Below are 15,082 nucleotides of genomic sequence, written 5' to 3'. Positions count from 1 at the left end.
CTGGCCAGTTAAAGCTCACCAGCCTGTACTTAATTGGTAGGAATATATATTGAAACTTAAATTATTGTGAAAATTACCAGTGTGGTTATGCATTCATTCATTAAATTATCAAAATATAGGTTAAATGCAGACATTTTATTGTAGCTGAATTCATCCTGAGCATTTCCGCTCAAACTTTTCTCAGTCCTAACACAGAAATGATTAGGAAAATATATCAGCATCTAAAGTCAGTGCAGTAAAACGCTAAAAACATTGGTGCCACAGTTCATGCAGACGCTCTCACAGGACTGGTTTCATCAATATCACTGTTATTAATGAAAGAGATAAGACCACTGGTTGTACAACTTGCTAAGTGCTCTAAAACAGTCAGACAAACAAGAAATCAAAATCTGATCCTCTCATGTCTAAATGAAGTCAGCGTGGCCTGGGGCGTGACAGACTGTCCTATACTCAACATAAATGGCAACAGGCTCGATTGTCAGCCAGTGTGTCAATCAACACCAGTGCGCTCTGTTAAGAAGACTGGGAAACCTGTCAGCTCTGTCATGGTAAATATATTTTCTTCTTGTTGCGTGTCTGAGACTGTATACAGCACAGGCTGTACATCGATGCTGTGCGAGTTGAATCAGAGGGCATCGTATCCCTGGCTAGTTGGGACTGTGTTTGATCCAGCTTCAATTACGGATGCAGGGAAGTTGTGAAAAGGGTGAGACTATGTGTAGAGTAGTGGTAGAAAGACGCACAGAGAGACACAGAAGTAGAAAAACATGGGCACCTCTCTGTCTGCTACAGTCTATTTTTGGTTTTCTTCTACACAAGCACAATAGTAATCCAGAAATAGCGGTTGAAAACACTGAGAAACAAGTCCAGAGCTCTTTGATGTGCCATCCACGGGCTTCTTAAAACATGCACATAATAAACTGTGGTCTGCATCAAGTTGTGTAAGGAAGAGGGCTGTGGCTGTAGAAAAGAAGGAAGGGAGAGGGGGAAAGCAGAGTGAAGTGACTAAAACGCAGAGAAAAGAAAGCATGAATAAGTGCATGTCCTCCACAGAGCTCTGTGCGTGGGAGACCTAAAAAATAAGACATCCGCTGCTTTGTCCAGCAGCCTCTCATGTAGGCCTAAAAGACTACGATACAAAAGGACTTCAGCTGCTTTAAGAGCCAAGGCCAAATGTACAGGTAACAAGATGTCACAACATTACTATTCTCCAACAAGATGTCTCGACAGCTCTTTGCTGCCAATGAACTCTTTGTACTAACCTTTTGATGATTGGATGACACTTTCCTGATATTTAGTTGTGCCCCAGGGGAAGGTCTGATGGACGGAGTTGGACGGTGACACTTTGTTGTGACTGCCAACAACCGTGTGTGTGTGTGTGTGTGTGTGTGTGTGTGTGTGTGTGTGTGTGTGTGTGTGTGTGTGTGTGTGTGAGAATAGGAGGAGATTCATTCCAAAATTTTTTTAAAGCTGGTTAAAGACCCCTGCAGTGCAATTTAAATGGCAAATGAATGCACTGTATTTTAATAAGAGTCAAAACATTACAGACAAGACATAACAGTATAGTTTTAACCATATAAAATTACATTGTTAACATCCAGCCAGGTGTGACAGGTTTATCAATCCAACACCGTGAACATTCACTGGCATTAAAAGGCCACTTCTTTTATTTTATACAGTGAGTTTTCCCATAAGGAGCACTACTTAATACAGCTGTTGTCACTGGTTATGTCTTCTGTAGCTCTGGAGGAGCTTTCTAAAGGTAACCCTGATGATGTCATCAGACACTCAGGTTTCTGAAAAACTACTGAGTTGCATTATGGGAAACATGGGATCAATTTTTTTTTTTTTTTTAGAACTTGACCAGTTCCAGGAACCTAAAAGTAAACTCTTCTGCATTGATTTGGATGCAGGCCAAAATGTGTGAAGGTCTTCACCCGCTTTTGCAGACTTTCATATTAAAATGTCGTGTGTGTATTTTATGTGCATTATCATTTTACCTTGTTACAGTTTTTGGCATTCAGACATGTCTCTTATTATTTTTACCTCTCTGTCAGAGGATTTTATGGAGTCATGGGCCTGATTTTTTATTTTTTTTCCCTACATCACTCCCAGATTGGGGACAGTCTGGCAGAAGCACTTTTAGGATTTAGCTTTGAGGATATTTCCAGACATTTGTTTGTAGCGTTAAGCTGTTAACAGGACGTGTTCCTCTTTTCCTCTCCATGCACTGAGTCTTTTTATTTATGCCATCACTCTCTTTTCCAGGCCTTTTGGCGGACAACATCCAAACATAAAGCTATTAAAATCCTATTGGTCTGATATGAGAGTACTCATCCTTGCACTTAGCCCCATCTGATCTTCTCTCTCAGTGTGTTCTCCTTTTTAAAACTTGTTTAGTCATCATCAGCTATTATACTGCTATTATCACATGGAAACTTGGCGTGATACCACATTCAGTCACCATGGGAAAAAATGGAGAGAAAGCCAACCCCTGGCCATATAGTGGTGAAAGTTGGCTGTGGCTGCAAAGCTTCTCTAACAGCAACTTTGCCGCTATTTTGGACATATGTCTGCGTGGAAAACCTATCACAAGTCTGACTGACTTGAGCTGCTTTCTGCCAACACAATCAGCCATCCATCACTGATACAGACTTTGTGTCTGTCTGGTAATATGAGATATGAGATTTCCTGGCCAGGGCTAGCTTCCCAGCACAGAGCAGGTGTTGACACAATACTTAGTACTAATACTGTAGTAGCAACTCATGTTTTCAGTTAACATTGAAATGGGTCATCAGTAAATTGTGTTTAGTTTTGGTCTAGTGTTGCTGACTGTTTCTGGTCCCCCAATATCTGAACTCATTCAATTGCATTCATTCAATTTAAGACAAAAACATGTCTTTGATTAATGTGATGCCAAAGTTGTGACTGTCATTTCCCTAAAAGTCCCAGTAATGATCACTCCACATAAAAATAGCAGAAAAAAATCTAAATCTAAATCCTCATTCAACGAACAACTAATTTTTTAACCTTTTATTTATTTTTAAATGTAATTTTACCGTGCTAAACTGCTGTTTGCCACGAATGGCTACAATTTATGAATAAAATGCAGAAAGTTTTTTTATTTATTTATTTATTTATTTTTTAACCATTTGCTGCCTTAGAATTGAGACCAGTGCCAAAAATGACTATCATAAGCACAGTAGCACATTCTCTGCTACTGTCTGTCCAGTGCTAAAAAGGCTGTAACATCAGGATGAGATATGAGATATTTCAAGATAACTATAAATACACAAAAAACACAAACCAGGCTGATATAGTTTCTGTCTTTTGATGCCCAGTCCTGGTACATATAAGTTCACACAAAGTTCAGTGTGTGTTCCTTGGCTTGAGCTCAGGTTGTGTTGCCAGGCATGAAGGTCAGGTCCTTCCCAGAGGAGCGCAGCAGTAAACAGCTTCCCACTGGTTCCCCTGGTGGAGAGCGCTTCCTCCTCTCTTCGCTCCTTTGGGTTTCCTCACAAAGGAAACTTTGCATCAGCTCTCTGCCGGCACAGCCCGGGTTGGCCGGTAGTGCATCTCCATTCCCTGATTCAGGTAGATTTCCAGGCTCACTGGAAGATGTGGTCAGGTTCAGTCAACGAATGATTGATTATAACTATAACTATGTAACTAGTCTCCCATCAGCTAAAAATATATTAATGTGTTTGAGATTTTAGTCTCTCAGCCAGTATCTGTAAAAGCTCCAACAAGAAAAAATGGCTTCAGTGAACAAAACCACCGTGCGTCAAGATATCAGCAGTTAAACAGATTGTTTCTTTACACTGAAAACGAGTCGGTGAAGTAGGATCTCAAATGTCTATGGGGTGTCTGCTCTGCAACAAATTCGAAACTCATTTTAGGAGCAGCAGTGCGGCCATAGCCCCCCCAGTTCCTTTAATTCCTACTCGGTGATAATAGCTTTCAAAATGGGTCATGGTTACTGTAACTAACTCCCTCAAAATATATTTGTGCTGTGCTTAATTGTGCTATGAATACCAGCACCCCCAGCAACTTCACTTTACATAGCATCATCTCATGACCTTGCAGAACCTTTGTAGAGATGATAAGAAGTGGAAAAACCCAATGTGCTTTTCAATGTCTCTTTCGTCTGGATGGCAACCCTGCTTGTTCAGATTGAGTTCAACAAGAAAAAGGCTCTACCGACATTATAAAATGCATCAGAAATCACAGCTGCTGGCAGAGTTTACTCATTCAGGAAAACACACACGCACACAGTCAGAAGTCATTCAGATGAGGCTCCATCTCACTCTGCACATGGGGGCTCAGTATCTCTGACACAAACACAAACACTCACATTCAGTTTTCTCCCTGTGGACAATGGCTCTTTGGTTTGAAATGGAGGGGGGGGGGGGGAATGACCTGGCCCACGATTATTTATTGCAGCTCTTTGAGGTGGAGGCCTAGAGACAGTACACAACTGCCTTAGGTTGTTTATTTGGTCAGTATTATGTCTCCTCAGAGCGCTCATTATAGACCCTCTACAACTAAGAGTTTTAAATTTGATTAAATGGTGAGAGACAAGGCTCAGGGTTTATTCATCTTTGTTATATTGACCCTCCTGTTCCTCTCTCACTCATCTGTTGTCCTCACTTCACCAGAGACATTCCTCTCCGATTCCTGTTGTGCTGGGGAGTAAGGGCTCAAAAATCCATCGTGCTGTCAACATGACACTGCATGAAAATGTCTGTACGTGAGTGTAATTTGATGTGTGTTTATATAATGACATTTGGCACCAGATGGTAGAGCTTACACAGCCTGCCTCCTGTGAGACAAGAGGTCTTGTGTGGTCATTTAGCATAGAGCGCGATGTAAACAAAGAAATGAATCAGACACATGTAACCCCGGGAGGACACGTGGAACAGTCATATGACCTTGTTGACCAGTTTGAGGTGAGGGTCAACTGTGGGGAGCAGATTGAGGCGGTGCAAAAAATTGCTGTAGTCTGTATGTACTGCAACAAATGCAGTAAAAGTAAGCTGGTTATTCTGCCTTCATGGACGTCATCAGGGTTCAATTTTCTTTATAGTACATTACTGCTTGTCAGCAGCTATCTCCTCTGAGTGATTCTATAACCTCTCTGCTCTCTGTCTCTCCCTTCTCAGCTCAGTAAACATGGCAGTCTGTGAATGAGCCACTGTGCGCCCTGAGGCTGTAGGCCTGTGCAGTGTTCATGTGGGTTAGTGATGCAGCAGGTAGTGGGATGGGACAGGAAGTGTCATAATTAACTGCTAATAAGCCCACCTGTGAATTTGTAATCCTTGAACCCCTGCGGCCAATGAACATGTTCTCACAGAGTTTATTATCCAGTGGCAGCTTTCAAATGTTCCCATCATAGTTTGCATTTAGGTTTATACAGTAAGTCACTCAGATTGTTATCTTGTTGCAGTGCAACATTAATCATACTAACACTTAGTGAGAGTGTGGACAGTTGTGAGTAGTGAGGCTCAGATGACGTGTTTCCATGTGCAGAGGTAAAGAGAGGACTTAAGACCCAGCTGACGGCTCCGGAGGCTCAGTGTTGTGTTGCTGCAGGGGTCTCTGCTCCATCCCATGACCCCATTGTGTTTGATTAGGATCGAGTTCCTTCCTACGCGGATCTGGAAACGTACAGAAGATGAAGCTCTTCTGGTCTGGAATGACTTCAAAAAAGCAGTGAGCACAAGAAAAGCTTTTGAACGGTGATACATACTTTATGTAGTTTTACGCAGCCAAACGCTTAATTTTGAGAAATTTAAATGTTCAGGTCCTGAGAGGAAACCTTTTTTTTTTTTTTTAATAAAGGAGGCAATTTTCAAATGGGACACATGTGGAAACCCTGCAGACAACACAGCTGTGAAGACATCGCTGTATGTATCACATACCAGCTTGTTTCTTTATATCTGCAGCTGAGTACACACAGAACAAACAGTAACGAATTGCAGCATCTTGATGAAGCCTCCTTTTTTTAGTTTTTCTTCCTGTAAAACAGCAACCCCCATCTGATACATGCTAATAGGATGGGAAAAGGACAGAATGAAATGTATCAGTGCACATTAATTAGTAACTTATTCCCTGAAATTATGAATTTGTTGGTTGCAGCCCTGTATAGGATAACAATTATTTCAAGTTCCTTATCAACTAATCTGCCTGTTGTTTTCTGCATTAATCGTGGCGCATAAAATGTCAAATTGTGAAAAATGCCCATCTCACTACCCTAGAGCCCAAGGTGAAGTTTTCAAATTGCTTGTTTTGTCCGACCAACAGTGCAAAACCAGTTTAATATCATAAGTCGGTGGAACCAACCAGTTAATTTTTGGCTTTGTGGTTTACAAAAAACTTAAAAAGCAGAAATTATAAACAATTTTACACTCAATACCTGCCAGGTTCCATCACTCAACCCTACCCCCAAACAAGACGGCTTATCAATCAGTGTCCAATGACTGTGGTATTACTGGTCGGTTATCAGGTGTTTGTATAACTATGTGGGTATGTGGTAGATTTTGCTGGGAAAAGGGCAAGCCTGTTCAGACAGCTGTTCCTGGTTAAACACCAGCCAAAGAAATGCCAGTGATGTCAGGCCTACATGCATTTAGTTATAAATCTGTTTGGTTAGAGTTCAGGTTCCTGCTGTTTCACCCATGAGTGACGTCACTGAAGACGTCAAACTTGAGCTCTGATGCAGTCACGGTCTTCATTATCTTAAAAGTCGGAGTACTCTGACTGTTTCAAGGCGTGCATGAAGAGCCAGTCATTGTTAATTTTTGGCTAAACATCAAACTAATCTTACAAGGTTTTAGGCAGCTTCTGGATTTCATCTGGAGTTTCTCGCAGAGCTGGAAACATTTTAGCCAGACATTAATTTTTTGGGGGGAGAAATCTTTTTCTTTGGAATCAGGTCAGAGGCTTATTGAGTGCAGCTGAAATGCAGAGGGAGCTTGGTATTTTGCACTTAATATGTTCATTGTTCTGTGCAGAAATCTACAGAGTTATTGTTTGATTGGGGGAGAATTATTTTACCAAGCTGGTTTTGTGGAATAAAAAGCGACCACCTGTTCTGAACATATAACATTTTATTTAACACCTCACCCTGCTGCTTTTCAGGTAGATCTGAAGTAATCTTGTTACAAAAGGCTGCGTACCACCTCTTTGCCATGCGAGATTCAAGTTTCATACACAAGCCTACCTGTAACCAAATCCACCCTCCTTGCACTGTTTTTTGCGACAGCGTCTGTACTTAATATTTCTTTCTGCCTGCGTCTTAGTGAGGGTACAGTCTGTACAAGCAGACAGAAATTCTCAAATGTTTTAGATTCTACGTATGTTTGGTAGCAGCACTGAAGCATTCATGACCTTGAGAGTTTCAGATTGGACTTCCTGATTGAATTAGGCTTAAAGGGAAACATCATGAAGAGAGTGTGTTCCCTGGTGGGTCTGAAGATGACGGGGACGAGCAGAGAATCTAAGCACTCCAAGGTAATGCTGGGCTTTCATGTTTGTGGTGATTTGATCAAAATAGTGCATTATATAAAGTCAATCTTTTTTTTCTTTTCTTTTTTTTTTTTTCTTTTTTACAAAAAAAAATCCCAGATTTTTGAAAAGGGGTTGATTGGTTAATATCACACTAATTTTATGTTGCTACAAATCGATGAAAATGAATTCAATGAAATAAACACTACACGTCAGCAGCTCCATTGTCCCAGATGTGTACAGTTTGTCTTTGTTTCTGAAATTAAAGTATCAAACAAATTTGAGATTTTCAAAACGAGTCATCTTCAAATCTTTTCATTGAACTGAATTTTTGAACCATTCAGCAGCCGAACAAACTCGTGGCTTCCTTCTATAATGGAAATCAAACATTGTTCAGAAAGTTCGTCACAACACTGTTGCGCAAGTTCTGTAAATGTGTTGCACTTGCAACTGAACTTCTGTCCAGTTCATCCCAAACCAGCTCTATGGGGTTCAAGTCTGGAGACTGTGCTGCTCTTACATCATGTGAAGCCACTGTCTGGTTCTTTTCTTCTAATGTCTGACCGACCAGTCTCCCTTCCTTTTGACCCTTCCCTCACCGTTCTGGTAACAATATATAGTATTGCTTCCTGCAGCTCAGTATTGTCCTAATAATACATCACAGGGTGCAGAGACACAGTTTGTTCCAACTCTGCCTTTGTTTAGCCTTTGCATTAACTTTCAAGCTTCATTTACTTTCATTGCAGCAGAAAACCTGGAAGTTAACACCTTTCTTCTTCTGTTTTCTTTAGAATTCACATGATTTTTCAGTTTTTAGTGACCTTTACTTATTTTAAGGCAGTTTGCCACCTCTGGACCACTAAATGTTATTCACTGGACTTTAAAACTGGATGTTCTAAAACCTTAATGTTGTGTTCACATTTGGTACTGGGATCTGACATCAGGGATATGCATCTTTGATTAATTACAGCAGTGACAATTGGGTGTCATGTGCTGAAACTATAGACACACACACACACACACACACACACACACACACACAGACAGAGGGGTTTGGCTTGGTCTGTTGTGTGAAATAGCACCAGTACCAATAGCAGCAGTCCTTGTTTTCCTGTTGGAGGTCTCCAAGGGTTCATGTAGTAAAACTTAATCAATTTCTGAAGATGTTAGTAAAGGAAGATGCCAGATCAGCAGGATGAGCTGCTTCAGTGAGGAAAACATACAGTATCCCTTCCCATCCTATTTGCTGCTACAGTACATCTGTGCTTGTTTTCCTTCTCTCACCCAGAGGGGTTTCTGTTTTCTCACCAGGCCGGCTCAGACGTTCTCTCTGCCCTGTGCTGCGTATCCCATGGCGTTCAGCTAGCTTGTTGATTGTCTTTAACCCGGGATCCACCCTGTCCTGAAACATCGTGTCTTACCAGTTAAAACAAACCATACCATGCCCTTCAGAGGGGAAGCAGAGTGCATGCTGGATGGCAGGGGGCAGGATTTACATTTTCTGGCATTTATAGTGGTATTTAGATTATTACTGTATCATTACTGAGTTAAATAAGCAGATAGGACACAAAGCCAGTGTGTATGATCTCTCAGGTCAGACATGCTCTGTTCTGCTTTAGAGCTTCTAGTCTGACTTAAAAGGATATAAATTATTACAGGTTAATCTTAGGCCTCCACCTCCGCCCGACTCCCAACACACAAATGGAAAAGTCATTTTTTATGTGTGTCCTTTAGCTAACATAAAAATAGCCTGATAGTATCATGATCCTTACTGAAATGAAATAGCCCATGGATATAATTGAAGACTTGACTCCTGTTGTTATCGAAAGACCGTTTCATGTCCCACTTTGATGGTGTGAACTTATTCAACTTCTGTTTTTATATAATTAAGCTGATCAGTTCCTTTGTGGACTTGTCAGACATTTTCTTATAGACATTTCATTGTTTGGAACTTTTTCATCTAAATATAAGTTTGTTTTTTTTTGTTAGTTACTTGAGTGCTGGTGTGTAGCACCGTGCTTGAAACAGCTTTGTAATAGTTGCTTAGCAACATTAGGAGCTATTACTTGCATCTGTATGCATCTGTATCAGTAAAAACAAGTGTGAACATGCTGTCAAAGTCATCCTTCCTAACCAACACAGTGCACCTCAGAGGGACTGCCTACACCTGGCTTCACTCCCAGTATCCCACGTATCCTCTGTTCTGTGGTGTTACTGGTGGAGCCTGGCCACTGCTGTATTTTTTTTTTTTTTTTTTTTTTTTTTTAAACTTCAGAATTGAGTTTGATCAACTCCTTCTCCCCGTTCCCTGCAACTGTATTTAGCACACACACACACACACGACTGGAAGGTAGCAGCCCTGGAGGAGCTCCCATGTGTCCCAGTATTGAGTTAACATTTATTATTCACATGTCATTAGCCCTCCAATCAGTCACCATCCATAATGTAAAGGTGTGCAGTGCAAGGTTAGAGAGATGGAGACAAGGTGGAAGATGGTAAATGTCACAGGTAAAAAGAGAGACAAAAGTTTGATTGACAGGAAAATGAGCTGCCGATATCAGTCCAGTGGATCTTTTTTTGTCTCTTGTTTTCAACTTAAAATAGATTGTGTTATGCTGTAAATATCAAGAGGTTCTTGGTCGACATAATGACATTACTGTAGAGCTGCTTTCTAAATTTTAAACAGATTGAATGAACTCTGCATAATGATTTTTCCAAAATAACTGCCGGCCGGTGTTTTGGAAAGTGACCTTTTTATGTGATGCTGAGTCATGCAAACCTATTCCTAGGTAGCACTCTAATCTACTAGTGCGAGAGCAGAGTGTTGCTGTCTCTATTAGCTGTTCTCAGTGCCTCTCTTACGTAAGACCTACAGTAATGAGTCTCTCTGAGCCTCGGTCATGTCACATTACTATGATGTCGTGTTTACTGTGTTACCTTAGGTCATCCAGGTTTTGATTAATGCATGTCTATTAAATATATTTTTTTTGTTTAAATCATATCAGAATGTGACCGCTGAAAGTACCACAGACTTCATTCATAAATACAACTCGGTGCAGGGTAGTAAGCTGCAGGAACAGCTGATCAGCATTTGGCTGGCGGGTTATTGTAAGCGGCTGTGGATAAGAGCATCAGCTCATTCACAGCCTTAAATTTAATCGTAATGTCTCATTGCAGCAGGTTGAAATACAGAATTATGAAAGAAATTTTGGCCTGTTATAAGTAAAAAGATGGTTAATATGTCAGTCTGCCTCCCTGCTCATGTATGGTTTAATATGTAATGATCATTCTGGAGAATCTGTTGCTGGTGAATAAAAATCTAATCTGCTGTTGTCGTGAGAATAATATGCCTCAATTAGTATGTCGTGTGTACAGAGCGGTACACTAAAGGGTGAGAACAGAATGGGTAACCTTTCTGTCCTTCACTCACTTGCTCTCGCCGAAATAAACAAACCACTGTGTCATTCTCTCTGGCAGAACCCCCTGTCCTGAGGCCCGAGCTAACCTGTGGTAATCTTGTCCCAAAAAACATCTCGTAAGCCCCTCGATCCCCTCCTCCTGAGCTCCCAAAATGACCCTCAATCCTTTAGTGCAACTCTGAGCTCCTAAAGCCCGTCATCTAACCTCCATCCGATAAGCCTGAAGAGACCAATAGACCTATTATGGCCTGTTTTAGGAGTCATGGTTATTGGCACAATCAGCTGAACTCCTAAATGATGAACGGCTTCTCCATAGTTTTGTTTGAAAACTGCTCGTCCGTGGAGCATCAGCTTTCAGAAACATGAATTTGTGGTTCTATATTTCAGTTCACAGCTTTGGTGTAGTGATATGATGCTGCCTTTTTGCATCCTTTTGTTTTTGAGGGTTTTTAGGTTCACCACTCCCATTTGTATATTATGGCTGATTCAATAAGTTTTTACTGTCATGTTTTTTTTATCCTTGGCAATGACCCTTTTGGATAGGAAGTTGTTTAGATAATGAGTAGTTCTTTTGTGCTCCAGTTTGGGGATACATTTTAACAACTCCATAGAGTCCCACCCTAGTTTATGAGCAACATATTTAGACATCTTGAGGACCTCCATGCATCCTCTGAGGGGCTGTGGATCATCTTGTATTTTTAATTTGAGTACTGATCTTTCTTTCGTTGCTTGTTCTTATAAAGAGACATGTTGGGGTTTTTTGTAATGATAAATAAACTCAAAGAAGATGATTGATACCTTTTCGATAGTTTCATCCCTTTTTCAATAACCAGTCCTAATGCTACACTTCATAACCGTCTCGGGTCAGCTGGGGTAAAGCTTAGCTTCGGTTTTGATACCAGCAATTCAGGGACCCCAATCTCTCGAACAATCAACAATTAAACAAGAATACAGAGGTAGGAGAGAGAGGGAGGGTTTAAAAAAAGAAAAGAAAGGAAAGGGGAAACAATTCATTGCATTGTGTTTGCCGGCGCATGGTCAGACCAGTTTGGGCTGGATTGCAAGAAAAGCGGAGGCCAAAAAGAGGCAGAGGGAGAAGAGGTGCAGCCTATGAAATGATCAGACCTTGAAAGACGAGGTCTCCTCAGTGCAGAAGGCCTCCAGTCACACACCCACACACACAGACACACATGTGGCAATGCTGAAGAAGAAAAAGGATGGGGAAGGCAGTGAGCCCTGTGTGAAAAAGGTAAGGAGAAAGGACAGGCCGGATTAATGTGGCTTTATGGCGGGTTGTAGGAAGCTGATGCTGTGACATCAGCAGCTGGAAGTTGAGACATCGACACCCAGCAGTCACTTGATATTGGGGAAAAACAAAGCTAATGGTAAATGTGTTTGCACTGGATATCAGGAAGTTGCTTCCTTGCTCGTTTCTGTGTAATATGGTTGATTGTCTTGTTCTCTAAGAGTTGTTACGTTATTATGGACGTCTACATGTCTGGAGAAGTGTTGATGGTCCAGTCTGCATTATCACTATAGATGCTACTTAAGAAATGGAGATCACAGAACCGAGAGAAAATGCAAGATACAGAAATGAGAAAAAGGTTTTTAGTGCTGTTTTATTTCATGTTTACATCTACAACCTCTGGTTATGATGACTCAGTCTTTTTTCATTGGACAGCAGCTCTGCCCTGTGTCATTTACCCTGTGCCTCGCTCATTGTGAGAACAAATGAGTGAATGAAGACACCCACGCAAACATAACCTCTTGGTATTTGACGAGCATAGCATACACACACAAGGATGTGTCTGAATGTCAGAATTGTTTTGTAATTTCTCTTTGATTGGGGGAAAAAAAAAAAAAACCCTGAGAACATTTTTGCTTGTTTTGTGCCCAAGGACAGCATTTTGTGAACGACGCTCGTCTGGCTGCTTTTCAATCAAATCTGTAAAGCGTCACACCACCTCCGTCAGACTGTGGCATTGGCAGAATCTCACCTCTCGGTCCGTGTTTTGACAGAAATGATTTGCTGATTCGTGGGTGTTATTCAACAACTTTTTCTCTTCTTGGAGACATGAAGAAAGAGAGAGAAAAAAACCCCACCAATTTCATGTTGTCATGCTTGAATGCACACACCCCCACTAGCATGTTTTGTTCTCGTTGCGAAGTTTTATTGCAGAAATAAGTCATCCATTCATACTCTGCGATATAATCAGTACATGAATTATGATGCACCAGGCTATCCACTCTGATGTAACAGCGGAAAGACTAACAGACTGATAGAATCATGGTCAGTTTAGTGGCCTGACTGCAGTGAATAGCCAGACACCTCCCACCCACTTTGCAGAACCAGGATGAACTGTTGCACCTCGTGTGGCCTTGTGCCTGGGTGATAATGGCCTCACTGTCGCCTCCTTTTTTATCTTTTCAGATTTCAAGTCAGGGTGAATTCAAAGCTGGTGGATTTTCCTTTACAAAGAGACAGCATGACCTGACTGGAAAAGATTAAAGATGAAGTCAAAGTTTGATTTGAATGGTTGGCCACTGAATTTCAAGTGTCATCATAACCCTAGTTAATGTATTACCACAGTTTGTGTGCTGTAGCCCGGTGGTCAAGTGGCACCTTAGTTGGGCCAACTGGAAAGTTGATTCTAACGAGCAGGAGTAGCGTAATGAAGCAGAAGTCGTAAAAATTGTGAATGGAGATCTGATCCCTCCCCGCTCTCTCCCTCTCTCCGTACGCAGATCCAGTTTGCCGACCAGAAACAGGAATTCAACAAGCGTCCCTCCAAGATTGGCCGGCGCTCTCTCTCCCGCTCCATCTCCCAGTCCTCCACAGACAGCTACAGCTCAGGTGAACACACACACACACACACACACACACACACACACATACACACTCTTTCTCTCTCCCTAATGCTCAATCCTTGTAGCCTGCTACTTATCAGTTATGCTACTAGTGGATATGACATGTTTCCATTACAATTTTTTTTTACGACACCAAAGATATAGAAAGTTTTCCAGTGGGACGAACAGTTGTCCGACCTCGCCTGTCTCCTCGCCTAACCACCTCATCTCCCTGGCTCTCGCTCTCGCTCTCGCTCTCACACTCTGACACTGCGGTTCATGTGAAACTGTGGGCTCTGTGTTAGAGGATTAGCTGCTGGTGGTCTACTGGAGAGGGGGGAGAGGTGAGACTAGAGAGCTGGGAAGTGTTGGGTGTGGTTGAAACTGAATGGCATGTGGGACCCAAATCCCCATTCATGACTGTAGTGGTGAGAAACAAGAAAGTTGGGAAAGATGAATGAAAAAAGAGGGTTAGGGTTGGTTGTTCTGCCAAGAAACTTTTTTTTTTTTTTTTTTTATCAGCAATGGAAATCTAGTTTGTGTGCAACATGTAGGGTTTGTGAATTGGTAAGTGTAGGAAAGTTGGTGTTGGAGTGACCAGTATCAGTGGCTGCAGAAATAGTGATAAAGGTAGCGGAGGAAAACTGATTTGTTTTACTTTATCTAGTGCTAATAAAATAGGTTTACAAGCCAAGTGATGTTCAAGAGCTGTCAGTTGCTCACACAGAAAAATGGGGCACCTTCATTTGACCAAAGTGTCTCTAAGAGAACCTGCTCAAATGTGTTTATCACCAGAGAGATAGTCAATATATTCTCTGTCTTGGCCAGTGAAGCAGCTCCAGGGAACCTACAGCACTGCCGTTAAGGCATAGTTCAGCATTTTGGTAAAGATACTTCATCGCTTTTTTTGCCAAGAGTTAGCCTGAACAATTCTCATCATTGTTGGTTAGATATAAAGCTACAGCCAGGGGATGGTTAGCTTAGCTTAGCTTAAAGACTGATTATGAGGGAAACAGCTAGCCCGGTTTGGTCAAAAGGTAACTAAATCGGACTACAAGCACCTGTATAGCTTGTTTGCCTAAAGGAAATTTTCATACTGGTTATTAAAAGATCCCTTCCTAATGCACTTTCAGTCTAAATGTTTGGGGAAAAAAATCCACAGTCTTCGTTTTCTGCCAAAATATATTTGAAAAGTTGATCTGAAGCTAATATGAGGCTTCAGCAGTTTAGGTCCCCCCATCACTTACATTGAAAGCCCATTAATAAGGGGTTCTTTTAATGGCCAGTATGAACAGGAGGAATGATTCCAG

At 41.4% G+C, this 15,082-nt stretch overlaps 1 protein-coding gene across 1 annotated transcript in view; it reads left to right on the top strand.

Moving 5' to 3' along the window:
* LOC111224680 (putative adenosylhomocysteinase 3) overlaps window positions 1-15,082 on the top strand; it is a 40,980-nt gene that overhangs the window by 12,123 nt on the left and 13,775 nt on the right. Inside the window, exon 2 of the mRNA XM_022749260.1 lies at window positions 13,671-13,779. Within this exon, the coding sequence (XP_022604981.1) occupies window positions 13,671-13,779 (109 nt within the window). The remainder of the gene's footprint in view (window positions 1-13,670; window positions 13,780-15,082) is intronic.

This window comes from Seriola dumerili, unplaced genomic scaffold (genome assembly GCF_002260705.1).
Source record: "Seriola dumerili isolate Sdu_G_001 unplaced genomic scaffold, Sdu_1.0 BDQW01000138.1, whole genome shotgun sequence".
Classification (NCBI taxonomy): Eukaryota; Metazoa; Chordata; class Actinopteri; order Carangiformes; family Carangidae; genus Seriola; species Seriola dumerili.
Note: the sequence above shows the minus strand (reverse complement) of the source record. Positions and strands in the feature narration are given on the sequence as shown.